This window comes from Carex rostrata, chromosome 16, assembly GCF_964058835.1.
Source record: "Carex rostrata chromosome 16, lpCarRost1.2, whole genome shotgun sequence".
NCBI classification, from domain to species: Eukaryota; Viridiplantae; Streptophyta; class Magnoliopsida; order Poales; family Cyperaceae; genus Carex; species Carex rostrata.
The window spans coordinates 1,073,139-1,095,271 of NC_135933.1; the positions used below are offsets into that span (position 1 = coordinate 1,073,139).

Here is a 22,133-nt window from a genome sequence, read left to right on the forward strand (position 1 = left end):
AAAATATTATTTCTCTTTGTTGATAACTAAGTTCGAAGCTTAACGTTGCTTTATCACGTATAATTAAATACTTTGTGCTCATATTTTTTTTCTACATAAAGAGTTTAAAAGTTTTAAATTTACGAAAGCGATATATGAAATAAGAATACTTTAAAAAAAAATATCAAATTAGAAGTAATAAAACAAAATCTTTCTTTTCACAAGTCCCTTTCCTTCTCCACGTCAACGTATTTATCTTTACTTTTATTTAAGCTTCAAGAAATTCAATTTTATAAATTACATAATTACTTAACAACAACAACCAAGTCGGTCTTTAGTCTAAAACTTTGTAAAATGAAGAAAGACAAAAAAAAAAAAAAAATCACAAAAGCATGACTAAATAAGTCAACAACATTTGTAATATGCAAAATAATACAATAGAATCTTTTTTTATGAAATGCTAAAGATAACTTTCTCCATCAATCTGATAATTAGTGAAAAAGAACAATTAGCGTACATATAATTTGTAATGAACCATGATTGCCAAAAAATAACAAAATTTCCGGTCTACAGCACCTATACGGAACTTACTAATATGAGAAACTTGAAGCATATTTTCTTTTGGCATATGTGAAGATTTTCTACAAAAAAAGTAGTATTACACACAAATAGTTTGAATTTAATATAAAACTTTTCCACATTATGGAAATTTTTAACAAATTCAGCTTGATCTGTTTGTGGCGATTATACCAACATTCTGAGAAGAAAAATATTCAAATGTTGATATTCGCAAGTATGGCTGCACAAAAAGTTCGTAGTTCGTGATTTGATTTGAGTTTGATTTGAAAAAAGTTTATGATTAATTCGATTTGAAATTAGTTCGTTATGAAACAAATTATACTAGTTCAGTTCAAATCTTATTCAAATTCAAACTCAAACTGAATATAGTTCGTGAACTATTTAGATTCGAATCTCAAATAATGCAACTAATGGCTTCAACCATCAATTTTTAATGATGCAGGAACCAAACTTATATCAGAGTTCAAAATTGTTAATATAATGATAACTAATAATAAGAAAATACTTCAGTAGCGTAACAAATTAACAATGAAAATAAGTTTCATTTGATTAGGTCCATGCCGTGATTTTAATCAATTCAACAGTGCAAAATGTAAGGGAACTTTGGACTGGCTCATAATTGATCAGCCTGAATTCGTAAAAGCTAAAAGAAAACCGCGTAAATTTCGTTTCGCATGAAGAAAACTAATGCATAAACTGCCAGCAATCGCCAAAAAAATTCATAGTTTGTGATTCGATTGACTTCAATTCAATTCGAAAAAAAATTACAATTAATTTGTGCAATTAAAGTTCATTCTGAAACAAATCAAACCAGTTTGATTCAAATCTTATTCAAACTCAAACTTAAACTATGATAAGTTTGATTTGATTCAATTTGTTTGCAGCCCTATTCGCAAGACAAGATATGAACATCTAAAGTTTATAATCATAATTTACATAAGTTTCTGCTATTGCTGAAATTACAAGGGTCCTAATTGCAAAATAAATCGCAAGTGAAACGAAATTACTACAGTACATTGTGTAGCTGATAAGAAATCGTACATGAAATGAATTTCTTATGAAATTTATTCCAACAAGAACTAACCGTTAAATTCATGCAACTGTTAAGTTATAAAAAGGCAAATTAAAGCCCTTAGGCGTTGACTTAGCCTGAAAGAGCTGCAAAAGCTAAAGCCTTGCCATGGGCAACGGCCAACAGGTCAGTAACCCAGAAAAAAAGAGAGTAAAAGCCTTATGAAATTTTTTAAACAGCATCTCCCAACGGAGCTCAGTCAACCAAACCAAACCATAGAACAATTCAATCCCTAATCCCCATGACACAACAATCCTGCTCCCGGTATCAGACTAGAGTTGGAATAACTGGGAAAGTATCAGAAAAATATTCCCAATTTTGCCCAGTCTAAACTCAACGGACAGGAATGACAGGAAAGACCATCATCACTTTCTTTGTATATAATTTAATTCATCAGAGACTAATCAAGATTTATGACCAGACATTTATATTCAATTAAGAATTTCTGAAAACTTATGACTATACAAGATAGTTCTATCTTTCTTTAATTTTTTTCCAAGCCGCCCATCAAAATACAGTGCTTCTATAAGCAACAAAGTCATATGCAACAGGCCTACAGCACAGCTTGGCATAATTTTTGGTCTAGGGACACATAAAGACTATAAGAGGGGTTTGCAAAAAATGGACGCCCTAAAAAAAAAAGTAAAATAAGGAGATAATGAAGATGAAGCTGTGATCATCTATTAAACCGCCAAATGCGTCTCTGGCGAATCTCATCAATGGAGAATTGTTGTGAGTCACTCATTGTTCCACGGGCAGTGCTGCACATCTCGCACACATCAACCCCTTCGGAATTGTCAAATGTACAGAGCGGGCACCTCCAAACACCACCAGTGCTAGCAGAGCCACGTCCAATCCGGCCCCGTCCAGACAGACTGCTACTGGAGCCATGCAGAAACCTAAGAGGCCAGCTCAGCATCTTGACAAAACCCTTAAGGAGAAGATTAATGGGGCCAGGTCCAGAGAAAGAGCGTCTGAGGCGAACATAGAAGATGCCTGCAAGTATGCCGCCCAAGTGGCCGATGAAGGAGGCATCAGGAACAAAAAGCTGGATGAGGAACAGCTCAGCCCAGGCAGCGTACTTGGATGGAATGACTAGGCCATGCACCACGGAGAAGTTGGCATCAGAGTGTTCGTTCAAGACGACTTTGAGAGCGAAGAGAATGCCAGAGAAGCCCACAGAGAACTGGTTGTAATAGGGGGCCTCGTAGTCAAAGAGGAGGAGGAGGGACTTGGCAAGGATGAGGGTAGCGCCTTGGGATAGCGCGAGCAGAGAGACCACCGTGGAAGCAAAGTCGATGCTACCCATGGAGGTCTCCAGTTGGATACCCTTCCATAGAAGAGACATCATGTTGTAGACCAGGTGCGGCTCATTCACATGGTAGAAGGCTGACAAGAAGAAGCGTCTCAGATCTCGATTCTGCACTGATCAATTGATTGATTGATTAGTTAATTAAAAAGTCTCAAAGGGATCAGGAAGAATATAAAAATGAAAAGAAGATAACACAAACAACATATAACATGTAAATATATAGAAATTTGCAATGGTTAGATGGATTGATTGATTAAATAAGAGAAGAAGTGCAGCGATTGAGGTTAAGCCAATGGAGAACAAGGAGGGATTGGTCTGGTAACAAGCAACAAGCAAAGCAAGATTGAAGATACTAGAGTTACGAACCACCAATTGACAGGATGCCAGATTGATTGATTGATTGATTTGTAACAATAACGAATTGACAGTAGTAATTAATTAGGAAGAAAATATGGAATGAAGAAAAGAGAGAAGCATAGAAAGAAACCTTGACGATGAGGTGGGGGTTGAACCAGACGCGGTTGATGGAGGGGAGGAGGCGGTGAAGGGGCCCCGGTCGGAGGAAGATCAAGGAATTGGCCAGGATGAGGCCCGATGTGACGGGAGGGATTCTACCGAGTCGACTGTACTCGTTGGCCACGTGCAGCGCCAGCAGCGGCACCATTCCCCGAGATACTCTTCCTCTCCATCCAACACCATAACTGTCCATTCTCTTTCTTTCTCTCTCTAAAAAGGATATGAATATCTTATCAATATCGCTCTATCTTTCTTCCCCAAAGTAATGAATATGAATATATATTCATCTCGCAGTTCTTTTCTTATTCAGCAAGAAATGGAAAGAACGGGAATGGTATACCCTTGCCTTCCAGAACCGTCCAGTGGAGTCGAGGCGGAAAGGGTTCCCTTACCTCAGCTGTTCGTTTAGAGAAGATGGCTTATTTGGGCTAAATGGGCCGAATTCATTACGAGTGCGTATCCTCTGAGATATCTCAACTTTTGCGTGACCGACGTGTCCGGTGCCTATTCGGGGGCGTTGTAGGGGGTTAGTATTATGTGTGCTTTGAGATTCGTGCAGAACGTATTTAAACGGTTGGGATTTTCCATAAAGTCACTCAAAGTTTGAGATATCTCAGAGGATACGAATTCATTACTTAATTGCCTCTCTATTCAGCAAGAAATGAGACGGGATGATTTAATTGGTATAAATGGGCTGCATCAATCAATCAATCAATTTTCGGTTGTTCCTTCTCTCTCTTACCAATATCAGGATTTTGTATCGGATCTGAATCTGCTCCTATTCTTCTTTGCTATTTCAAGAAAAATAGCAGGCCCATGCTCTCTATTTTTCTCTCTTCAAAAGAGGAGGAGAAAATAGCAGGAAGAGCAAAGAATTTCGTTCCTTTTGTATCGAGCATTTGTGCAATTCACATCCCCTCACGCCTCAGGTCATCCGAGTACAATTGAAACAGACGGTCCAGGATCCGTCTTTTAACTTGGCACAGATCTCAAAGCATAAATAATACTACCCCTGCCCCTTCCAAATAGACACATCCCAAATAGGCACCGACTGAGAGTAAATATGGGCCGTCCGTTAAGTCAGGTACCTGAGAAGATACGGATCCGTATTTGTGGCCATGTTCAATGACTCATCAAAAGTCCCACACAACATAAAGATAAGGGAGATAAAATCATCTAAACAATCACAATGTCCACTTTACAGTGCACATAAAATATATACATACGTAGAGTACAAATATATGTCACATCATTGTAGGCTTAAAGCCATCGAATAAGATGAGAACCAAATAGAAATATATTCTCATCCACCACAGGAGCCCAGCAATTTGACCGCTTAAGCATGTATAGTTGTGTCTATTCTTATATTAATATAAGTTGTCTCTAACAATATACAAGAGGTGAGCAGCATAGCGAAGAGCAGCTCCTACACGGACTTGGCAAATCCGATTTTGTCATCGCCAAAGTCGAATACAGTGTGGTATGCTCCCATGAACACATCCCCCAAAATCCTGCATTTTCATTTAAAATGCTTGCTTTAATTTAGATTCAGAAATCATCAAGATAGGATTTAAATCATCTGAACTACAAATACTCCACGAATATATAAGAGGGATAATATATGAAAGAATTTAAATTCTCAAGAAAACAAAGCCAGGAAATACCAAAGGGGACCGCGAGGAGCCGGTATATCAAAGGCCATGAAACCACTGATGCACATAGTCTGTCCTGATTCTTCCACCTTCAAAACATACTGCGAAACAACGATATATATGTATTTGAGATAGAAACCAGAACATATGACAGACAAACTAACTGGTGCATGACACTCAAATTCAATTAACTGCTCAAACTAATATGCAATGTAATAATATAAGCTAGTCATACCTGGTCTGGAGTCAGGGTGAAAGTTTTTCCAGCAATGGTGAATGCAATGTCTGGCATGCTCCCAATTTCATTGCAAGACACAGTTGATTCTCCCATCGGGCTTGGTAACTTCTCACACAACTGTACAAATTCATATTGAAATCAACAATAGTTATTACCATTCTAGTAGTAGTCTGTACATGCCCACTTATATTATATGATCATTTACTGTAATAATCCTCAATTGGCTGGAAATGTGATATTTTCAAGTTTTACAGGGGGTATTAATTGAGATATACACTTATTTATGATTTTTTTTTTGCTACCAAGTTGCAACTAGCAGTACGGCATAAACAACAAAATATCAGTCCCAATAATAAAATTAAAATGAAAAAAAATACCTGGTTTGCATAGGCCAAGATGCGGTCCTTAGTGGCATTCTCTCGGAGCTGATTCTCCATCCACACAACTGCCATCTCACATGCTGCGCATATAAGATCAGAGCCTTTTTCCTTGGTCATCTCTACCACAGACTCGATACCATTTCTGTAAAGCAACCACAAAAGCAAGCTTGAGATATGAGAAGAGAAATATTGCTGATCAATCAATACTTTCTATCTAATTTTCTTACTAACCCAACAGAATGTGAACCATCAAATGCACAAAGCCCGATCTTGCTACAAACTTTTGCTGGTGATGTCTGTGTATAAGAATACAGCAAATACTAAACAACTGGATGAATAAAAAAAAATAAAATACATAATGTTCTTAAGATCACTATTGGAACAAATTATTACCTGAGCAATCAACATTTCAATAATCACGTCTCCATATTCCTTAACAACTTCCTTACATTCTTCGCTTACTACACCTTCAGCCCCTATTGCATGATTGACTTGAGCTACAATTGTCTATTTCAAGCATCAAGCCCCACGATGGGAAAAAAAAAAAAGAGGAAAAGGTAAAGAACACCGATATAATCATTACTTGTACAATATAAAACACAATAATGTTAGTAAAAAGTGCAGAGACTAATATTAAAGTGCTTCAGGGAAATACATACAGTCGGTCCAGCAAGTAGGGAAGTTCCAGAATCCACAATTGCAGCACAACCATCAGCACAAAAGCCTGTAAGAAATTAATCTCTAATAAGACTATGAGGCAACCAAACAGGGCCGCATTCTATTGCACAGGCAAGCATTTAACTTTTTGGACCCTGAGTTCTATTTGCAATTAACCACACAGCACATCATATTATTTTAATTTAGCATAATTAGTAGGCTTTCAATTAAATATATCTATAAGTGTTTTTAAGTAAATCAATTTGTACATGTCAAATTTATGTTCAGCACTGTCAGTCTGTTATGTTAGGAACAAGGGAAAAGTGGTATTTAACAAAAAAAAAAAAATTCAAAGCTTGGGTGGATTGTGAAGTTCAAATCAGTACATATTGCAGTTGTGGTAATCCAATTTACATTTAATACAGAGAAAATAAATATTACCAGTAGAGTAGCCATCAACAAGGAGATCTCCCATTTCAATCTACAAGAATGAGAGAGAATAAAAAAAGAAGAAAAGAGGAAAAAAAAGGAAAGAGTTATAACTTGTTAACATCCATCATTTTAAGGAGCTACAAGATAGATGATAAAAAAGACTACGCATCTCACTCTCTGCAATTACAGAAAAGTTTCCACTTTTTTGCAAACACCACCAAACTAAAAATTAAGGTTAAGTAGAGTGAGAAAATAAATGACTAAACTTAACCTTAATTTATTAGAGAGAAAAGAGAGAGAGATTGGAAAGGCATCACAGACCTGCCAGTAACCCTTTTGGGTGACGTTAACATAGGTGTGTTGGCCGGTGAAGTGCTTAGAATCAACTCCACCAAACACAAGCTCTCCACCATTCACATTTTCTTCATCGCGGTTCAGCCAGAATGAAAACACCTTCTTTTCCATCAACCCTTGCTCTGCCATGCTATACCTGTTAATTATGTGTCATTATGCAATGGGGAGATCACCTTCAACTTTCAATATAGAGATCAATCCAGTTGTGGTTTTGCTTCAAGTAGCTGAAAAGAGGGTATACCAGATAGGCGGTACATCTCCAACAGAAATTTCAGGATAGCCGAGGCCAAGTAATCCATCGAACTTGGCAAGAACAAAACTGATGCTCGGCTCACGCGTGGTCTCAATGAAAACCTGAAATTGTAAACAATTTTTAAGTCCTAATGGTAGAGACTTATAGACTGCTGAGAATAACCTTTGAAAGATTAAAAAAAATGAGGAGAACCCACCTGATCAGTCACAGTAAGGTCGCCAACTTGTACATTGTCTTGGCTGAAGAATCCAGAAATTGACCCGGATCCATAAGTAATCTTACATGATTCTCCTGAAATTATCAATCTTTAGATTAAAACCTTACTTGTTGGGATTTTAATTAAGAGCTAAAATATAATCAAACCAAAAATGAAAAATCAGACACAACCAACACTAAATAGTTGACAGGCAAATCATGATTCCACACCCCCAAAACAAAATAATAGTGAGATTGTGCTCCAGTGACTCAATAGGCGTAGCTGTTTAAATTTTTTAATGTCTTTCAAGCTGCCACATCCACGGACAACCTTATAATTGTGTATAAATGATTTTTTGTTTATATGCAAGACAATAGAATGATAATACAATGTCAAATAATCATAAAATACTGCCATCTATTTCATACACTCTCCAGTATGTAAGTCAAGTACTACTTCTGATATGGTGAGTTTAAACTTTAAACTGATTCATTCTATACCAGAATGTTTATTTATGTACAATTCTTGAATATAAAAGAGAGAAAAATATAAAAATGTAAATAAATCCACCATAACAGCACCAAAAGGAAGTGTTTTCATTTTCTTCAGAAAATTCTTGAAATGTGACGTGTAACACAAACAAAATTGGGATTAGATTTATACCTATAGTACTGAGTACTGACCGTACAATTCTGGCTAGGACAAAATTCTGAGATAAAACTCTTTAAATATTGATAGAAACCAGCCAACAAAGAAACAGTAATAAATTAAAGAGAGGTTGCACCATTCTGGATATAAGTGCTGGACTTCTTTGACTTGTACTTGTGGTGAAAGTAGCATGCTACCTGCATGAAATTCAATCTACTATTTAAAAAATTGCTTAAATGAACAATCACCAGCCAATGAAACAGAATTTTTTTTCAGCCAGCACTGAACATAGTACTTATTACCAAATTGGTACATATATAATAGAAGGTAAGGGTCTTCAGCCAAAATTTTATTGAAAAACCAGCCAACAGAGCCCCAAGTTAAAAATCAAAACTAAATTAATTTTATTCAAAGTTCAAACTGTTCATCAACTAATCCCTGAATGTGCAGTTATGATCAAATGTTTTAGTAGGCAATACAATCAGTAATTCAAGTGGAAGCAACTTACAGAGAAATAGCACTTGACAGATGGGACCCACAGATTTGAGCTGCCGGTGTCAAAGATGACAGTGAAATTCTGAGGGGGAGTGCCTATGCCGATGACCCCAAAGTATTGCGCATCCAGGTAATTGCTAAGGGGAATCGCATCGCTCTCCCCAACACTGCCTGAATCTGAAACCAACAAATTCTTGGAGAAGTGCTGTCTCCTCGCTGAGCTGGCAGCTCTGAGAGAGTGGAGATCAAGCTTTTTCTTTGAGAGGCTGATTCTCGACAGACCCTCACAGCTGTAACTCAGGGCCCACAACCAAAGTAGGCTCACAATAAGCTTCTTTGCCATCATCTTCTGTTCTCTTCTCTTCTCTTCTTACAAACTACTACAAGTGAAGTAATTAAGTTATAAACTCAACACACAAAAGTGAAAACAATAATTTTTATTCATATTCTTGCTCCTATCTAATTAGGACAGTTTTCTGATGGAATATATTATATATACATGTATTGATTTGTCGAAGCAAGTTCTGAAAATCAAATAGATAGCAATAATTAAGTATATATAGCACTTTTCCTAAGAGAAGATAATATATCAGAACTACTTTTAGGAAAATAAATTTGCTAGAGAAGAAAAATAATTAATTAACACAAGAGGGTTTAATGCAGAAAAGATACCCAACTCACTGAGGGGAGCGGAGAGAGAGAAGTTTGTCCTTGAGGAGCGAAGAGAAGATAAGTGGAGAAGATAAGAAGAAAGAAAAGGGGGCAATTAAGAATTAAAAATTTAAAATTGAGAAAAACGGGTACAAGTGTTCGGACTCCCCAAGCAACTGAGCAAGCAAGAAAATGTGGAGAGTCAGTCAGAGAGAGAGAGGTGTAACAAATTTCTATAAAGACGACAGCAACTGATACTTACTTTGACCTAGATATTTTTGTGCATTATTTGTTCCGGATTTCTGTAACATCTCCTTGGCTATATTAGCCGTGATAGAGTCGCTGAAAGCATTTTATAACACGGTCCGATTTAAGAAAATCTCGTGGGGCACACGTTGTTGACTTCGTAACCAGGGGCCCAGGGCTTGTCTAGCGAGGCGATAAGATTAGAGAAATGGGGAAGTTTTGCACTAGTTTGTCGGTGACTTGAATTCGCATACTCTGAGATATCTCATATTTTGCGTGACTTTTTGGAAAATCTCAACCGTTGCAATACGTTCTGCGCAAATCTCAAAGCTTAAATAATACTGCCCCTATACGTCACCTCCGAATAGGCACCGGACACGTCGGTCACGCAAAATATGAGATATCTCAGAGGATTCGCACTCCTGTGACTTCTGAGTAGTAACGCCAATGGTTACTTGATGAACTTTGACAAAGCGGACGAATGTTTACGGGCCATTGGTGATTGCGGATAACCATGCAATAGGCCCGTAAACATTTTGGATCAACCCACCTCTCACCGGCACTTTTCCTTATTACCCCTTTCCGCTAATTACTAGTCTACTACTATTAATTATAAAGTAATAATAATACTAATAACGATAATAATTCTTATTAATAAAGTACTAATAATACGAATCTAATATAGCATGTCTTCCAATCACGTGACGTGACTTGCATGTTGCATGCCATGTCTATCTCTATACCATGACTATCTTTTAAAAAAAAATGACACAACATGATATAGCACTCGAACCAGTCTAGCCAAACATGACCCGTCACAAAATGTGACTAAAATAACATAAATTTCATGTCATTACGTATCCAAAACAACTATTTTATACATTATTTTATTATTTCTTTATTTTACACTTATTTATAAAATCTCCTTAATTTTTATTCTTTTCAGATTTTTTTTTCTTACTTAAACTAACTTAAAATTTGATGAAAATAATAAATTTAATCAAATGTAACCACTCACATCACATCACATCACAGAGTAACTAACGTATTGTAAGAGTAACTAACCTATTGTGACTATTCACCAAGATTTTGATCATGACATAGCACATTACTTTACCTAAATCACAGCACAATAGGCATATCTTGAATTTACATCGATCTCTACACATGAAGTGTCTATAGTAATAAAAAAAAAATACTATTTGTTTAATACTTGTGTCACATAGCTGAAAAAAGTTACACGCATCGACCTATTTTCAATATTTAAGTATGTATTTTGTAGATCACTTGTTTGTAGGTTTTGAATTCCATCGTAAGATTAGATCGAGTTCAACTTTTCTACATATATAATTTTTCTCAGAAGATAATAGTCAGTAGCTAGACAACTATCTCGCCTCAAAAAAACGCACACAGATCCTATTTCATAATCCATTTGCATGTAAAATATCTTCAACTTCACGGTTCATGCATGACATGCATGAGTACGTACGTATTCTGTGAGATATCTCATATTTTGCGTGACCGACGTTATGGTGCCTATTCTGGTGCCTTTTCCTTGTTCAAAAAAACGTCGTTTAGTGTCTCAAAAATTCAGTTTAAGTTTTCGTTCAACGGTAGACATTAAAAAACAGCGATTTTCAAACCATCTTAATAAATAGTAAACAAATTCAAAAAAATGTAAAATTTGGTCTCCAAGCACATTTTAATATAGATTAAACATTTAACGGTTTGGATCGGCTATTTGGACTTCGAAACTAGAGATATGAGAGCGAATTAAAACACCCCGTTTAATTCGTGAACTAGCGTAGCCTTACTCTACATGTATATATATGTATATATAATATAATACATGTATATATATATGTATATTATATATATAATATATAATATATGTATATATACATATATACATATATTATAAAAAAATGAGTTTATAAAAAAAAAATTGTATATATCACAAGTGGAAAAACTCTAATTAGGATCGGTTGTTTATGCACATTAGTATCGGATTTTAACCGATCTTGATCAAAGCGATACTAATACTACACTAATCTGGATCGATTCTTTAACCGATCCTAATAGTTACTATTTGGATCGGTTGTTTGATATATCCGATCCTAATAGGCATTTATCTGGATCGGTTCTACAAAATCACCGATCCTAATACATATTAATCTGGATCGGTTCTTTTACACAACCGATCCCAATTAATATATATTAGGATCGGCTGTTTAGTAGAACCGATCCTAATAGTTTTTTTTTCCAGTTTTTTTAATACCCAATTGGAAATAATAATTAGTATCAGTTGTATATAACAACCGATACTAATTGTTTTTGGAAGTTTTTTTTTAATAAAAATTGGTATCTAGGTCGGTTTTTTAATAGAAACCGATCCTGATGTTTTATTGAATCTAAAAAAAACCATTTTTATTTATTTGGCCAGCTTCCATATATATGCTGGCCTAATATGCTAAATTATAATTTTTTGCATACAAATCACATACACATCCTAAATTAAATATCATAGACATACACATCATAAATTAAATATCATACACAAATCCTAAATTATTACAAAAAATTCATGTTCATGCAAATTCAGTTTACACAGCACATCCTAAATTGTTGTACTTCTTCTCGGCTTTACCTCATTTAGTAAAATTTGAACCCACATTAGACGAAGGTCGGCCAAGTGTTGTACAGTATGTTTAGCGGGAATATCCTACATTTTTTAAAAGATAGAAGAGCATGCATAATTAATTGTGTATTTTATTATATTTGAAGCAACAATGCTTTCTTTTGGAAAATATATAAATGCATATATACCTTTAACTTCGGAAAATCCTCGAGGAATTCCTTTATTATGTCTTGCATGAGCAACATGACATAATATGCACATTCCCATCCGGTTGGTTGTTGTGGGCACTATATAACAAGTTTGAAAATATTGAAATGTATGTTAATGAGCATACAAATGGCTTATTTTTCTAGATATTCACAAATTTTTGCATCTAGGTCCCTATAATCATATCTCAATAAAAACTATTACCTTGCAATCGTTATGAACCATTAAAGAAGTACCCATTTTCCTGATGAAGACACTGTTGAAATATGAACATGAACAATCAGTACTTACGAGAGATATTTGAAATGATAAAACAATAAAAAACTCATTAGCATTCTAAACCAACGTAAAATTTAAGAAGGCACTTACTCGTCGACCGCAGCAGTGATCATTAGCATTTTTTCACTCTTCTTATCGGAATCGTACATGTACAATGCACTTTCTCTTGGCATAAGCACAACCAATATCCAATGGTTTTTGCATGTTAGGTTTGTAGCATGTCATAATCTATAATTTATATGAATTGAAAGAAATATTAAAAAATTAGAATATATATATAACACTAACATCTGATGGTAAAGTATGAATATCAATCTCTTGTCCCAATTTTCTTTGAGTGTTTTCCCTGTGTATTGAAGTGTACCTCCTCGGTCATTATTCAACAGGGTGGCATTCGTTCGCTGGGGTCCATGAAACCAACATGCTCATCGAAAAATTCCTCCTTGATGAATTTGTGCCAATACCTGCATACAGGTGATCTCTATTTTGTGAAATTTGAATTAAAAGTACTAAATTCTGCAATTATTACGACTATTAACTCACAGCATCCAGATCTGAATAACTGGTACAGTGAGCCACTCCCGTGGTGTAAGCAAGGCCGCATAATCATCTGCATAAACAGATATGGACTCTACCTGATGGAAAAGGTCAAGTGGCGGATCGATTTGGAATGGACTGCCATCTAGCTCCGAAAACCGATCACGCAGCTGCTTGAATGTTCGTCCCAGCTTGTCAAAATTGATACCATCAAACACCTTGGAGTGACTCGTTGCATTCCCACCTTTATGAACTTGTAACTCTTTGCCTGGTTCCTGCAAAATTTCATAATAAATTAAAATAAAATCCAGAATCAACTATAACTCTATCATATAGATACAAATTAAGAAGTATAAGAACTTAATAATAATATACCTCATATGAACCTATCAATATCATGGACATCAGCCATGTAGTGAAATTGCCGAGGACATCCTTTACGGTTTCTAGCTCGCCAGTTGGTACAGGTAATGGGGTGTCCAAATAGTCCGCATCGCAAATACCATCCACCATTACTCTTGTATGGTCGGGAGGCATAGGCCTAGTGTGAATTGTTCCACCTTGTACAACTGGAACATGAATTGTCCCCAAGGCCAGAAGCAACATTGCATTCTTGTTGGCCCATTGTCCTTTCTTGTTAGTATTCTCGGTCTTTCCATTGAATTCTTTCTTTCTCTTTCGGTGTGCGTGGTTGGTAGGAAGAAATCTACGATGACTCATGTACACATTTTTAGAGGATTTAGGTAGCCACACATCGACTGTATCGTCCAGGCAAACAGGACGCACTTTCTCTCCTTTGACACTATAACCTGACAAATTTCCATAAGTCGAAAAATCATGGCCCGTAAAGTGAATTTCTCCTTGCTATATGCATCAAATATCTGCACTCTGGGTTGCCATTATTCTTTTAAATCCTCGATCAATGGCGCTAGATACACATCTATGTCGTTCCCGGGCTGTTTGGGTCCTGATATGAGCAAGGTCATCATGATGTATTTGTGTTTCATACATAACCAAGGCGAAAGATTATAAATGCACAATAGAACCGGCTAACTGCTATGCTTATTGCTCATGCTACTGTGCGGATTTATTCCATCTGTACTCAGCCCAAGCTTAAGATTTCTAGGGTCACGTCCGAATTCGGGAAACTTTCTGTCCATATTTCTCCACTTAGGAGAATCAGCGGGGTGTCATAATTTTCTGTCTTTTTTCCAGTTATCGGCATGCCAACGCACTAATTTCGCATATTTAGCATTTGAGAACAAACGTTTGAATCTCGGTTTCACGGGGAGGTACCACTAGGGGTGTACAAAAATATTGTCGACCCACCCGACCCGTCTGACCCGTCCGACCTGACTCGTATTTTACTGGGTTGAGATGTTATTGGGTCGGGTACGGGTTGAATTTTGACAAATCCGTTACTTTGGGTCAGGTCATGGGTTTGCTCTTAATAACCCGTTTATACCCGGACCCGGCCTCAAACCTATGTGAAGGAATAATTCATTCAGTTTGACCCGCTACATGAAATAAATCACAGAAGATCTCTGTTGAAAGGATGAGTGCTGTGTTTAGGCTGAATTCGCATCCTCTGAGATATCTCATATTTTGCGTGACTTTTTGGAAAATCTCATCTGTTCAAAGACGTTCTGCATGAATCTCAAAGCTTAAACAATACTGGGCCCTGCGTTATCCCTGAATAGGCACTGGACACGTAGGTCACTCAAAATATGAGATATCTGACCCGTTTAAGCTTTGATAAAAATCAGATATCTGTTGAAAGGATGATCCACTACATGAATTTAAATTGTTATATTTTTTTAATTCATGAATTTTATATACGATTGTTATATGTCGTTGTCTTTTTTTTAGGATGTTACATTATGGATATGTTTTTTTTTGTTATGGATGTTATATGCTAAATTATTTCTATTTTATTTATGTTTGTCACTTTTATTTGTACATAGTTTTAATAATAATAGTAAAAAGATATATAATAGATTTTCGATCAAAATTATAACCCGTTTAACCCGTCTAACCCGCATAACTCGTAATAACCCGTATATAAAAAAATAGATGGGTTGGGTTAGATTATGGGTGAGTCAAGTAAATAATTTTTGTAACCCGGTGTAATCGGGTTGGATTCAAATTTTAATAAAATATCTTCGACCCGCTCGTTGTACACCCCTAGGTACCACAATGCTTTTGCCGGAGGTCCTTTATTCGGTTTATAATCATCACTTTTATCGCTGGTTAACTTATTTGGTTTGTAACGTGATGCACCACATTTTGGACACTCGTGAAGATCTTTATACTCATTTCGATATAATATACAATCATTTGGACACGCATGTATTCTTTGAACTTCCAAATCCACTGGGCACAATATTTTCTTCGCTTCATAAACATTATGTGATATCTCGTTTCCATCCGGACGTATTTCTTTTAAAGTTTGTAATAACTCAGTAAAACTTCTATCACTCCAACCGTTAGATGCTTTAAGGTTATACAATTTTAATACACATTTCAATTTTGAAAATTTAGAACAACCAGGATACAGTTCCTTATTAGAATCTTCGTACAAATTCTCAAATAAACAATACTGCTTATCATTATCAAAATCCTCTTCTAAATCACATAACATTTAATCAAAATTATCACATCTATCTGTTAAACTTAAAGTACTTCTAATTGCTCAAAAACTGAAATTAAATTGCAATTGAAAGTAAATAGATGAGTTTAGAGAAATTTGACACGCGAGATTTAACGGAGTTCGGCAAAACAAAGGCCTACGTCTCCGGGGTGTCGCAACCTCTTTCTAGGTGCGCCTTTCTATATTACCCACTAAGAAAGGTTTACAACTTGTGAACCGGCAAGCCCTTACAACCAAGGGAAGTCACACGGCCAACAAAAGATGAGCGCCGGCGAGCCCTTACAACCAAGGGAAGTCGCACAAGCTACTTGAGATGTGCGCCGGTGAGTCCTTACAACCAAGAGAAGTCACACGAGCTACTCGAGGTGAGAACGAAGTCTCAAAGTCTAGATGAATAAGAGAAACACTCAATAGATCACTTTAACATAATCTAACATAAGATTAGTGAAGTAGGTTTGAGGTTGTTTGAGAGATATTTAAGTTTTAAGCTCAATTAGCAATGGTGGAACCAAGCTCATAGAAAATTGCCTCTTTTGCAATTAGGGACGGCTCAGATAATTGTGAAGAAAGCCCAATCCCCTATTTATAGAGTCAGCTCAAAAATGAGTTGTTTGACATAAAACGTTACCAATGTTTTATAAAACATTACAACGTTTTAGTTCAAAATACGATTTAGGGTTCCAATTTTTTGACAGCTCAGTAAAACGTTACATAACGTTTTGCTCTGTAAAATCTTAATAAAAAACAGGAATTGTTTGAAGCTCAGATTTAATTAAAACGTTATAACGTTTTGTGAAAATGTTACAACGTTTATAATTTGAATTTTAGCTTTCATACAGCTGTACTTATCGTTCTGACAATCTTTAAAACGTTACAACGTTTTGTAAAACCGTTACAACATTTCAAGTTGTTTCTGTATAGCTGTGCTTCAGCAGTTCTGACAATCCTAAAACGTTATAACGTTTTAAGTTGTTTCTGATTGATCAAGCTGTTACTTCAGCGTTTCTGATAGGTTTTAAACGTTACAACGTTACTAACGTTTTACCTCTGTTAAAATAGCCTCAAACTTACTTTACCAAGTATCTGATTTTACAATTTGTATTCTTGATAAAGGTCTTCATGATTTCTTCAGTCCAAGCACTCCATAATGCAATTCCATTTGACTTGAACCTACATATCTTTCAAGAAAATATAAGAAATCGTAAAATTCAATAATTGTATGTTTTTGCAAATAAGTCAAATAAACGAAAAAGATTATTGCACGAACAACACTATCTACCACAATATTATCATTTTCTTCGGTATGGTATTCCTGATGCTCAGTACAAGTACCTATGTCGATTTTCAATTCCCGTAGATCGTTCCTGTCATTTCCACCGGTATAGTATTCCTGATGCTCAGAACTAGTACCTATGTCGGTTGGAAAACTCTCACCATGCCATATCCAACACTTATATCCTTGCTTGAATCCACGGCGGATTAAATGGTTCCTCACTTGGTTCGAGTTGGAAAATTTTTGACCATTGTTACAATCACGACAAGGACACGACATCAGTGCACTCCCCTTATTCGCCATATCTTCCATAGCAACTCTGATAAATTCCTCGACACCTGTCATATATTCATCAGATAGACGTGATGTTTCGTACATCCAACTGCGGTCCATCTGCAATTATAATAAAACACAATTTATTAAGAACAAGGTTGGGGTACTCAATTCTGTTCACAATATGGCTTACATGGGGCCGGGTTACCATCCTATCCCACTCTTTGAATACTTTGTCTCAGTAGTGGCCACATGTTAGTTGTGTTTTAGTATTAAAGAAAATTTCGACAGCATTTCCCCTTAGTTTCCCGACTATTCGAGGAGCGGTTTCAAAATCGCCTTTAGGCTGTGCTCCACAAACTAGGAGTAAAACTTCATTAAAGGAAAGGGAAGCTCCCCTCCAAACTGCACACCCCGATTTGGAAGGTAACAACTTTGTCAAAACTGAACACGGAGCTCACCTCCGAACAATGTTTTTTTACCTCCGCTCCCTCTCCGATTCTCTCCTTATGGAGCAAGTGAGCTCGCCCGGTCAACTCCGGTCTGATGAGCTCTCACCTCTGCACAGTGAATTCACCATTCTCCTCCCTCCGCATACCCCTGTCTGGAGCACGCCTTTAGGGCTGGCTTCTCTCAACGTGAGAAAGAAAGAAGGGACGGGGTGGGAGGGTTTGCTTGGAAATGGAGGGTCTATTTTCAAAAATTTTGAAATCCAGCGATATTTTTCCAATCTCATCTATCTCATCTGCACAAATTTTGAAGGACATCGAACAGCGCAATGCATAGAGCCCTCAATGTATTGCAATGTATGGTAGTTTCTCTCTCTCTCTCTCTGTTTTTTTTTTAAATCTTAACAATGTCTGTCAAGCATAATTTTTCATTAAATAAAAATAAAATTACATCATTTCACATCACAACATTACAACACCCTCATTCAAATAACGTAACAAATCTAAAACACTCATCAACAACTAAACAACACTGCTAAAAACACAACATCTAACTCAAGCGGTCATCAATCTCTTCTCTCACCTTCTTGCTCTCCGCTGCACCAGCTGACTAGCAACACAAAGATGGAGGCATCTTCTTCTTCCTCTTTTTTTGGTGGTGGTGGCGGCGGCGGCGGGTGGGGGAGGCCGCAGTCTCCCCTAACCCTACCTAAGGTTATGGTGAGGCTTTAAAGACAGATAATGGCGGGGTTAGGGTGACGTCTCGATTTGATAAAGCTGAGAGAAATAGTCTTTTAGATCTAGGGTTTAGTGGCGGCCAGAGAAGACAAAGGAAAGAGACAGAGGGGCTACGTCTCTTTTCTTCACCTCTCGTATCGCACTTTCCACCAACAGAGCTATAAAACGAAGAGATAGTCCGAGTCGACGAAGAGATAAGAAGCTGACTAGGACATGAGGTGGACTGGAGTGGCCTGGTTAGAGGAGGGAGGGTGGGAGTGTTTAGCACTGGCGGTGGCTAGGTTAAAAATTGCCTCTTTTGTCTCAAGAGGGTGGGAATGTTTAGGACTGGAGTGGCCTCTTCTCTCTCTCTCTCTCTCTATATATATATATAGAGGTAGGCTAATATACAATCGATTATTCCTAGCCTCCCGTGCAACCAAGTCGTTTTTCGATTTTTAAAGTCCAAATGATCGATCCAAACCGTTAGATGTGATCTCCATATTAAAATGTGCTATGAGACCAAATTTTACATTTTTTGGAATTTTTTTACTATTTATTAAGTCATTTTGAAAATTGTTGATCCAACGGTAGCTTCTGATTTTACTGTTTGGTTAAGCCACCGTTGGATCAGTGATTTTCAAAGTAGCTTAATAAATAGTAAAAAAATTTCAAAAAATATAAAATTTGGTCTCCTAGCACATTTTAATATGAAGATCACATCTAACGGTTTGGATCAATCATTTGGACTTTAAAAATCAGAAAACGACTTGGTTGCACGGGAGGCTAGGAACAATCGATTGTATATTAGCCTACCTCTATATATATATATATATATATATATATATATATATATATATATATATATATATATATAGAGAGAGAGAGAGAGAGAGTAAGGCTTGGGTGCTATGGATAAATTTTACTATTTTTCTAGATAGGTAGAAAATCAAATATTTGAATGGTGCACAATTTTTTAGATCAAGTGATTTTCTACCACTTGATCTAAAAAATTGTGCACCATTCAAATATTTGATTTTCTACCTATCTAAAAAAATGGTAAAATTTGGTCTTCAAACACATATTAATATGGAGAACAAGATGAACGGTTCGGATCGACCGTTAGGATTTTGAAAACTCGAATATTGAGCCGTAGCACCGTAGCCCTCTATGTTATCCATAGCCCTCTATATATATATAGGGCACGGCTAAATTGCTGCCGGTAGCATTTATGTCAGTGGTGCTGCCGCTGTTTTTTTATTTTCTGATGTCCAAACAACAAATCCAAACCGTTAGATATTTAATCTATACTATAATATACTTGGAGACCAAATTTTACATTTTTTGGAATTTTTTTACTATTTATTAAGCTGGTTTGAAAACCGCTGATTTCAATGCTGCAGAAATTTACTGAAATCAGCAGTTTTCAAACCAGCTTAATAAATAGTAAAAAAATTCCAAAAAATGTAAAATTTGGTCTCCAAGTAGATTATAGTATAGATTAAACATCTAACGGTTTGGATTTATTGTTTGAACATCAGAAAATAAAAAAACGGCGGCAGCACCGCCGGCAGAAATGTTGCTGGCAGCAAATTTATATATATATATATATATATATATGTTGACTAAACTCAAAACGTTTGTTCATAGTTTCTGGAGCAAACGATTCAGTTTTCTGATTTGCAAAGTCCAAATAGTCGATTCAAACCGTTATATATTCAATCTATATTAAAATGTGCTTGGAAACCAAATTTTGTATTTTTTTGAATTTTTTTACTATTTATTAAGATGGTTTGAAAATCGTTGTTTTCCAATGATGCATAATTTTAATAAAATCAGCGATTTTCAAACTATCTTAATAAGTAGTAAAAAAATTTCAAAAAATGTAAAATTTGGTCTCCAACAATGAAAATATTCAATAACAAAAGCTCGGTATATATAAAAAACACATATGTATTCTCATTACAACACTCATGATGGGCAAACTTATAAAACAATATTTATTTGGTTTAACAGGAAAACAAGATACAGATGTTAATTATATTGTGATATTATTATCATTATTAACATCCCTTTTAATTTAACCCACAAGCCAGCAAATGAAAGCAATCAACAAGCAAATGCTAGCTGAAACTTTGGATGAATATGAAAGAACATGTGGTTAAACTAGTCTTATGTCTTAGGAGCGAGCTTGGTCTTGATCTCCGTGACCTCTTTGTTATCGATTTGAAAGGCCTTGGCAAGGATGTCGTCAGCAACAGGAGGAGTGGAGGCGAAGAGTGTGTTGGCGATGGACACTGTGCCCTGCAGCTGGCTGTTGAAGGCTGCAATCACGGAAGCCGGCATGTATCCGGCATTCTTCTGGAAATGGACGAGACCTCGTGGGAACACAAAGACTTCCCCCTTGTTGATGGTCTTTGAGATAAGCACGTTGGCTGTGGTGATGAAGCCAACATCCAGGGTACCCTCCATCACGAACACAATCTCCGTGGCGCGGGGATGCGTGTGTGGTGGGTTGATGCCCCCCACTGCGTAGTCAATGCGGGCTATCGACACGCCCAATGTGTTAAGCCCTGGGATTTTCATCACGTTTGCCGCCGTCACAAGTGACCCCATCAGGTTGTTCGTGTTCCCGGCATTTGCCAATTCCTTGGAGAAGAAGTCGTCGGCTGTCACGTTGTTGTTGTTCTTGCATACGAAACCATTCACCCTAGTGGCTGCAATTAGATATTCATGTGTAAATATTTAGATACTATAAATACTTGATTGATTAGTTGAATAAGTTCATTAACATTTATACAGATATATGCATTTGATCAATGGCGCTTACCAGCAGCAAGGTCAGCTACACAGATGTCTTGAAGCATGTCGGGGTCGGCTTGAACAATCGAAGGAAAAACAACAAAAACCAACACTGCAATGGTGGCAACCTGCAGCTGGTGGAAACAAGACATCATCTTGGCCATGGCTTTAATTAATTTGATCGATATCTTTGTAATTGGAAGTAAGTTATGATTCAAGTAATGGATGGAGCTATGCTTTATATAACTGAGGCCTAAGGGATGAGGGTCACGGCATATGTGGAAGAGCGTTGACATATCCATATAACCAACTAACCAAGTAATATTATAATAAAGATTAATTGATCGGTTGTTTGGTTAAATATTGCAAGTTGGGTGGTTAAATATTGCAAGTGGTAAGGTAAGGTATACCTTTTTTTTTTTATTGGTGACTAATGTACATCGATCCAACAAATGAGGTACCTCCATTATTATGATAAAGTCATGGGTCGATTTCACAAGGGTGCTATAGTCGTTCATATATATATCTTAGATTAAATTTGGTATTATTATTTGCACCATATAAAATTTTAAGCAAGATCGATGTACTTCTTGATTAGTTCTTACTATTAAAAAAATAATGTTATAATGGAAGTAATACGCAAAGTCA

At 36.4% G+C, this 22,133-nt stretch overlaps 3 protein-coding genes and 1 long non-coding RNA gene across 9 annotated transcripts; all 4 read right to left on the reverse strand.

Moving 5' to 3' along the window:
* Nucleotides 1–2,040: 2,040 nt before the first annotated feature.
* On the reverse strand, nt 2,041–3,893 carry RBL14 (RHOMBOID-like protein 14). The gene is made up of 2 exons (XM_078317124.1): nt 3,430–3,893; nt 2,041–3,050 (listed from the first exon to the last, which is right to left on the reverse strand). Exons 1-2 carry the CDS (start codon nt 3,649–3,651, stop codon nt 2,307–2,309), a joined length of 966 nt encoding a protein of 321 aa, XP_078173250.1. The 5' UTR covers nt 3,652–3,893; the 3' UTR covers nt 2,041–2,306.
* A 723-nt stretch (nt 3,894–4,616) lies between these two features.
* On the reverse strand, nt 4,617–9,586 carry LOC144567072 (aspartic proteinase-like). Of its 6 annotated transcripts, none has more exons than XM_078317121.1 (14): nt 9,445–9,586; nt 8,777–9,143; nt 8,405–8,465; nt 7,621–7,715; nt 7,413–7,525; nt 7,139–7,307; nt 6,827–6,866; nt 6,388–6,452; nt 6,122–6,235; nt 5,960–6,024; nt 5,726–5,870; nt 5,346–5,465; nt 5,123–5,211; nt 4,617–4,969 (listed from the first exon to the last, which is right to left on the reverse strand). In XM_078317121.1, exons 2-14 carry the CDS (start codon nt 9,107–9,109, stop codon nt 4,885–4,887), a joined length of 1,494 nt encoding a protein of 497 aa, XP_078173247.1. In that variant the 5' UTR covers nt 9,110–9,143; nt 9,445–9,586; the 3' UTR covers nt 4,617–4,884. The 6 variants fall into 6 exon arrangements, with proteins under 6 accessions (XP_078173247.1, XP_078173249.1, XP_078173245.1 ...); XM_078317123.1 differs by having other exon boundaries at nt 8,777–9,140; nt 9,436–9,584; XM_078317119.1 differs by having other exon boundaries at nt 9,568–9,582.
* A 2,712-nt stretch (nt 9,587–12,298) lies between these two features.
* Nucleotides 12,299–12,759, reverse strand: LOC144567074 (uncharacterized). Its single transcript, XR_013515352.1, has 3 exons — nt 12,710–12,759; nt 12,487–12,585; nt 12,299–12,382 (listed from the first exon to the last, which is right to left on the reverse strand). It is a non-coding gene; the product is annotated as an uncharacterized LOC144567074 (long non-coding RNA).
* An 8,072-nt stretch (nt 12,760–20,831) lies between these two features.
* Nucleotides 20,832–21,777, reverse strand: LOC144567743 (germin-like protein 5-1). Its single transcript, XM_078317907.1, has 2 exons — nt 21,514–21,777; nt 20,832–21,400 (listed from the first exon to the last, which is right to left on the reverse strand). The coding sequence occupies exons 1-2, from the start codon at nt 21,647–21,649 to the stop codon at nt 20,856–20,858; spliced, it is 681 nt and encodes a 226-aa protein (XP_078174033.1). The 5' UTR covers nt 21,650–21,777; the 3' UTR covers nt 20,832–20,855.
* Nucleotides 21,778–22,133: the final 356 nt, after the last annotated feature.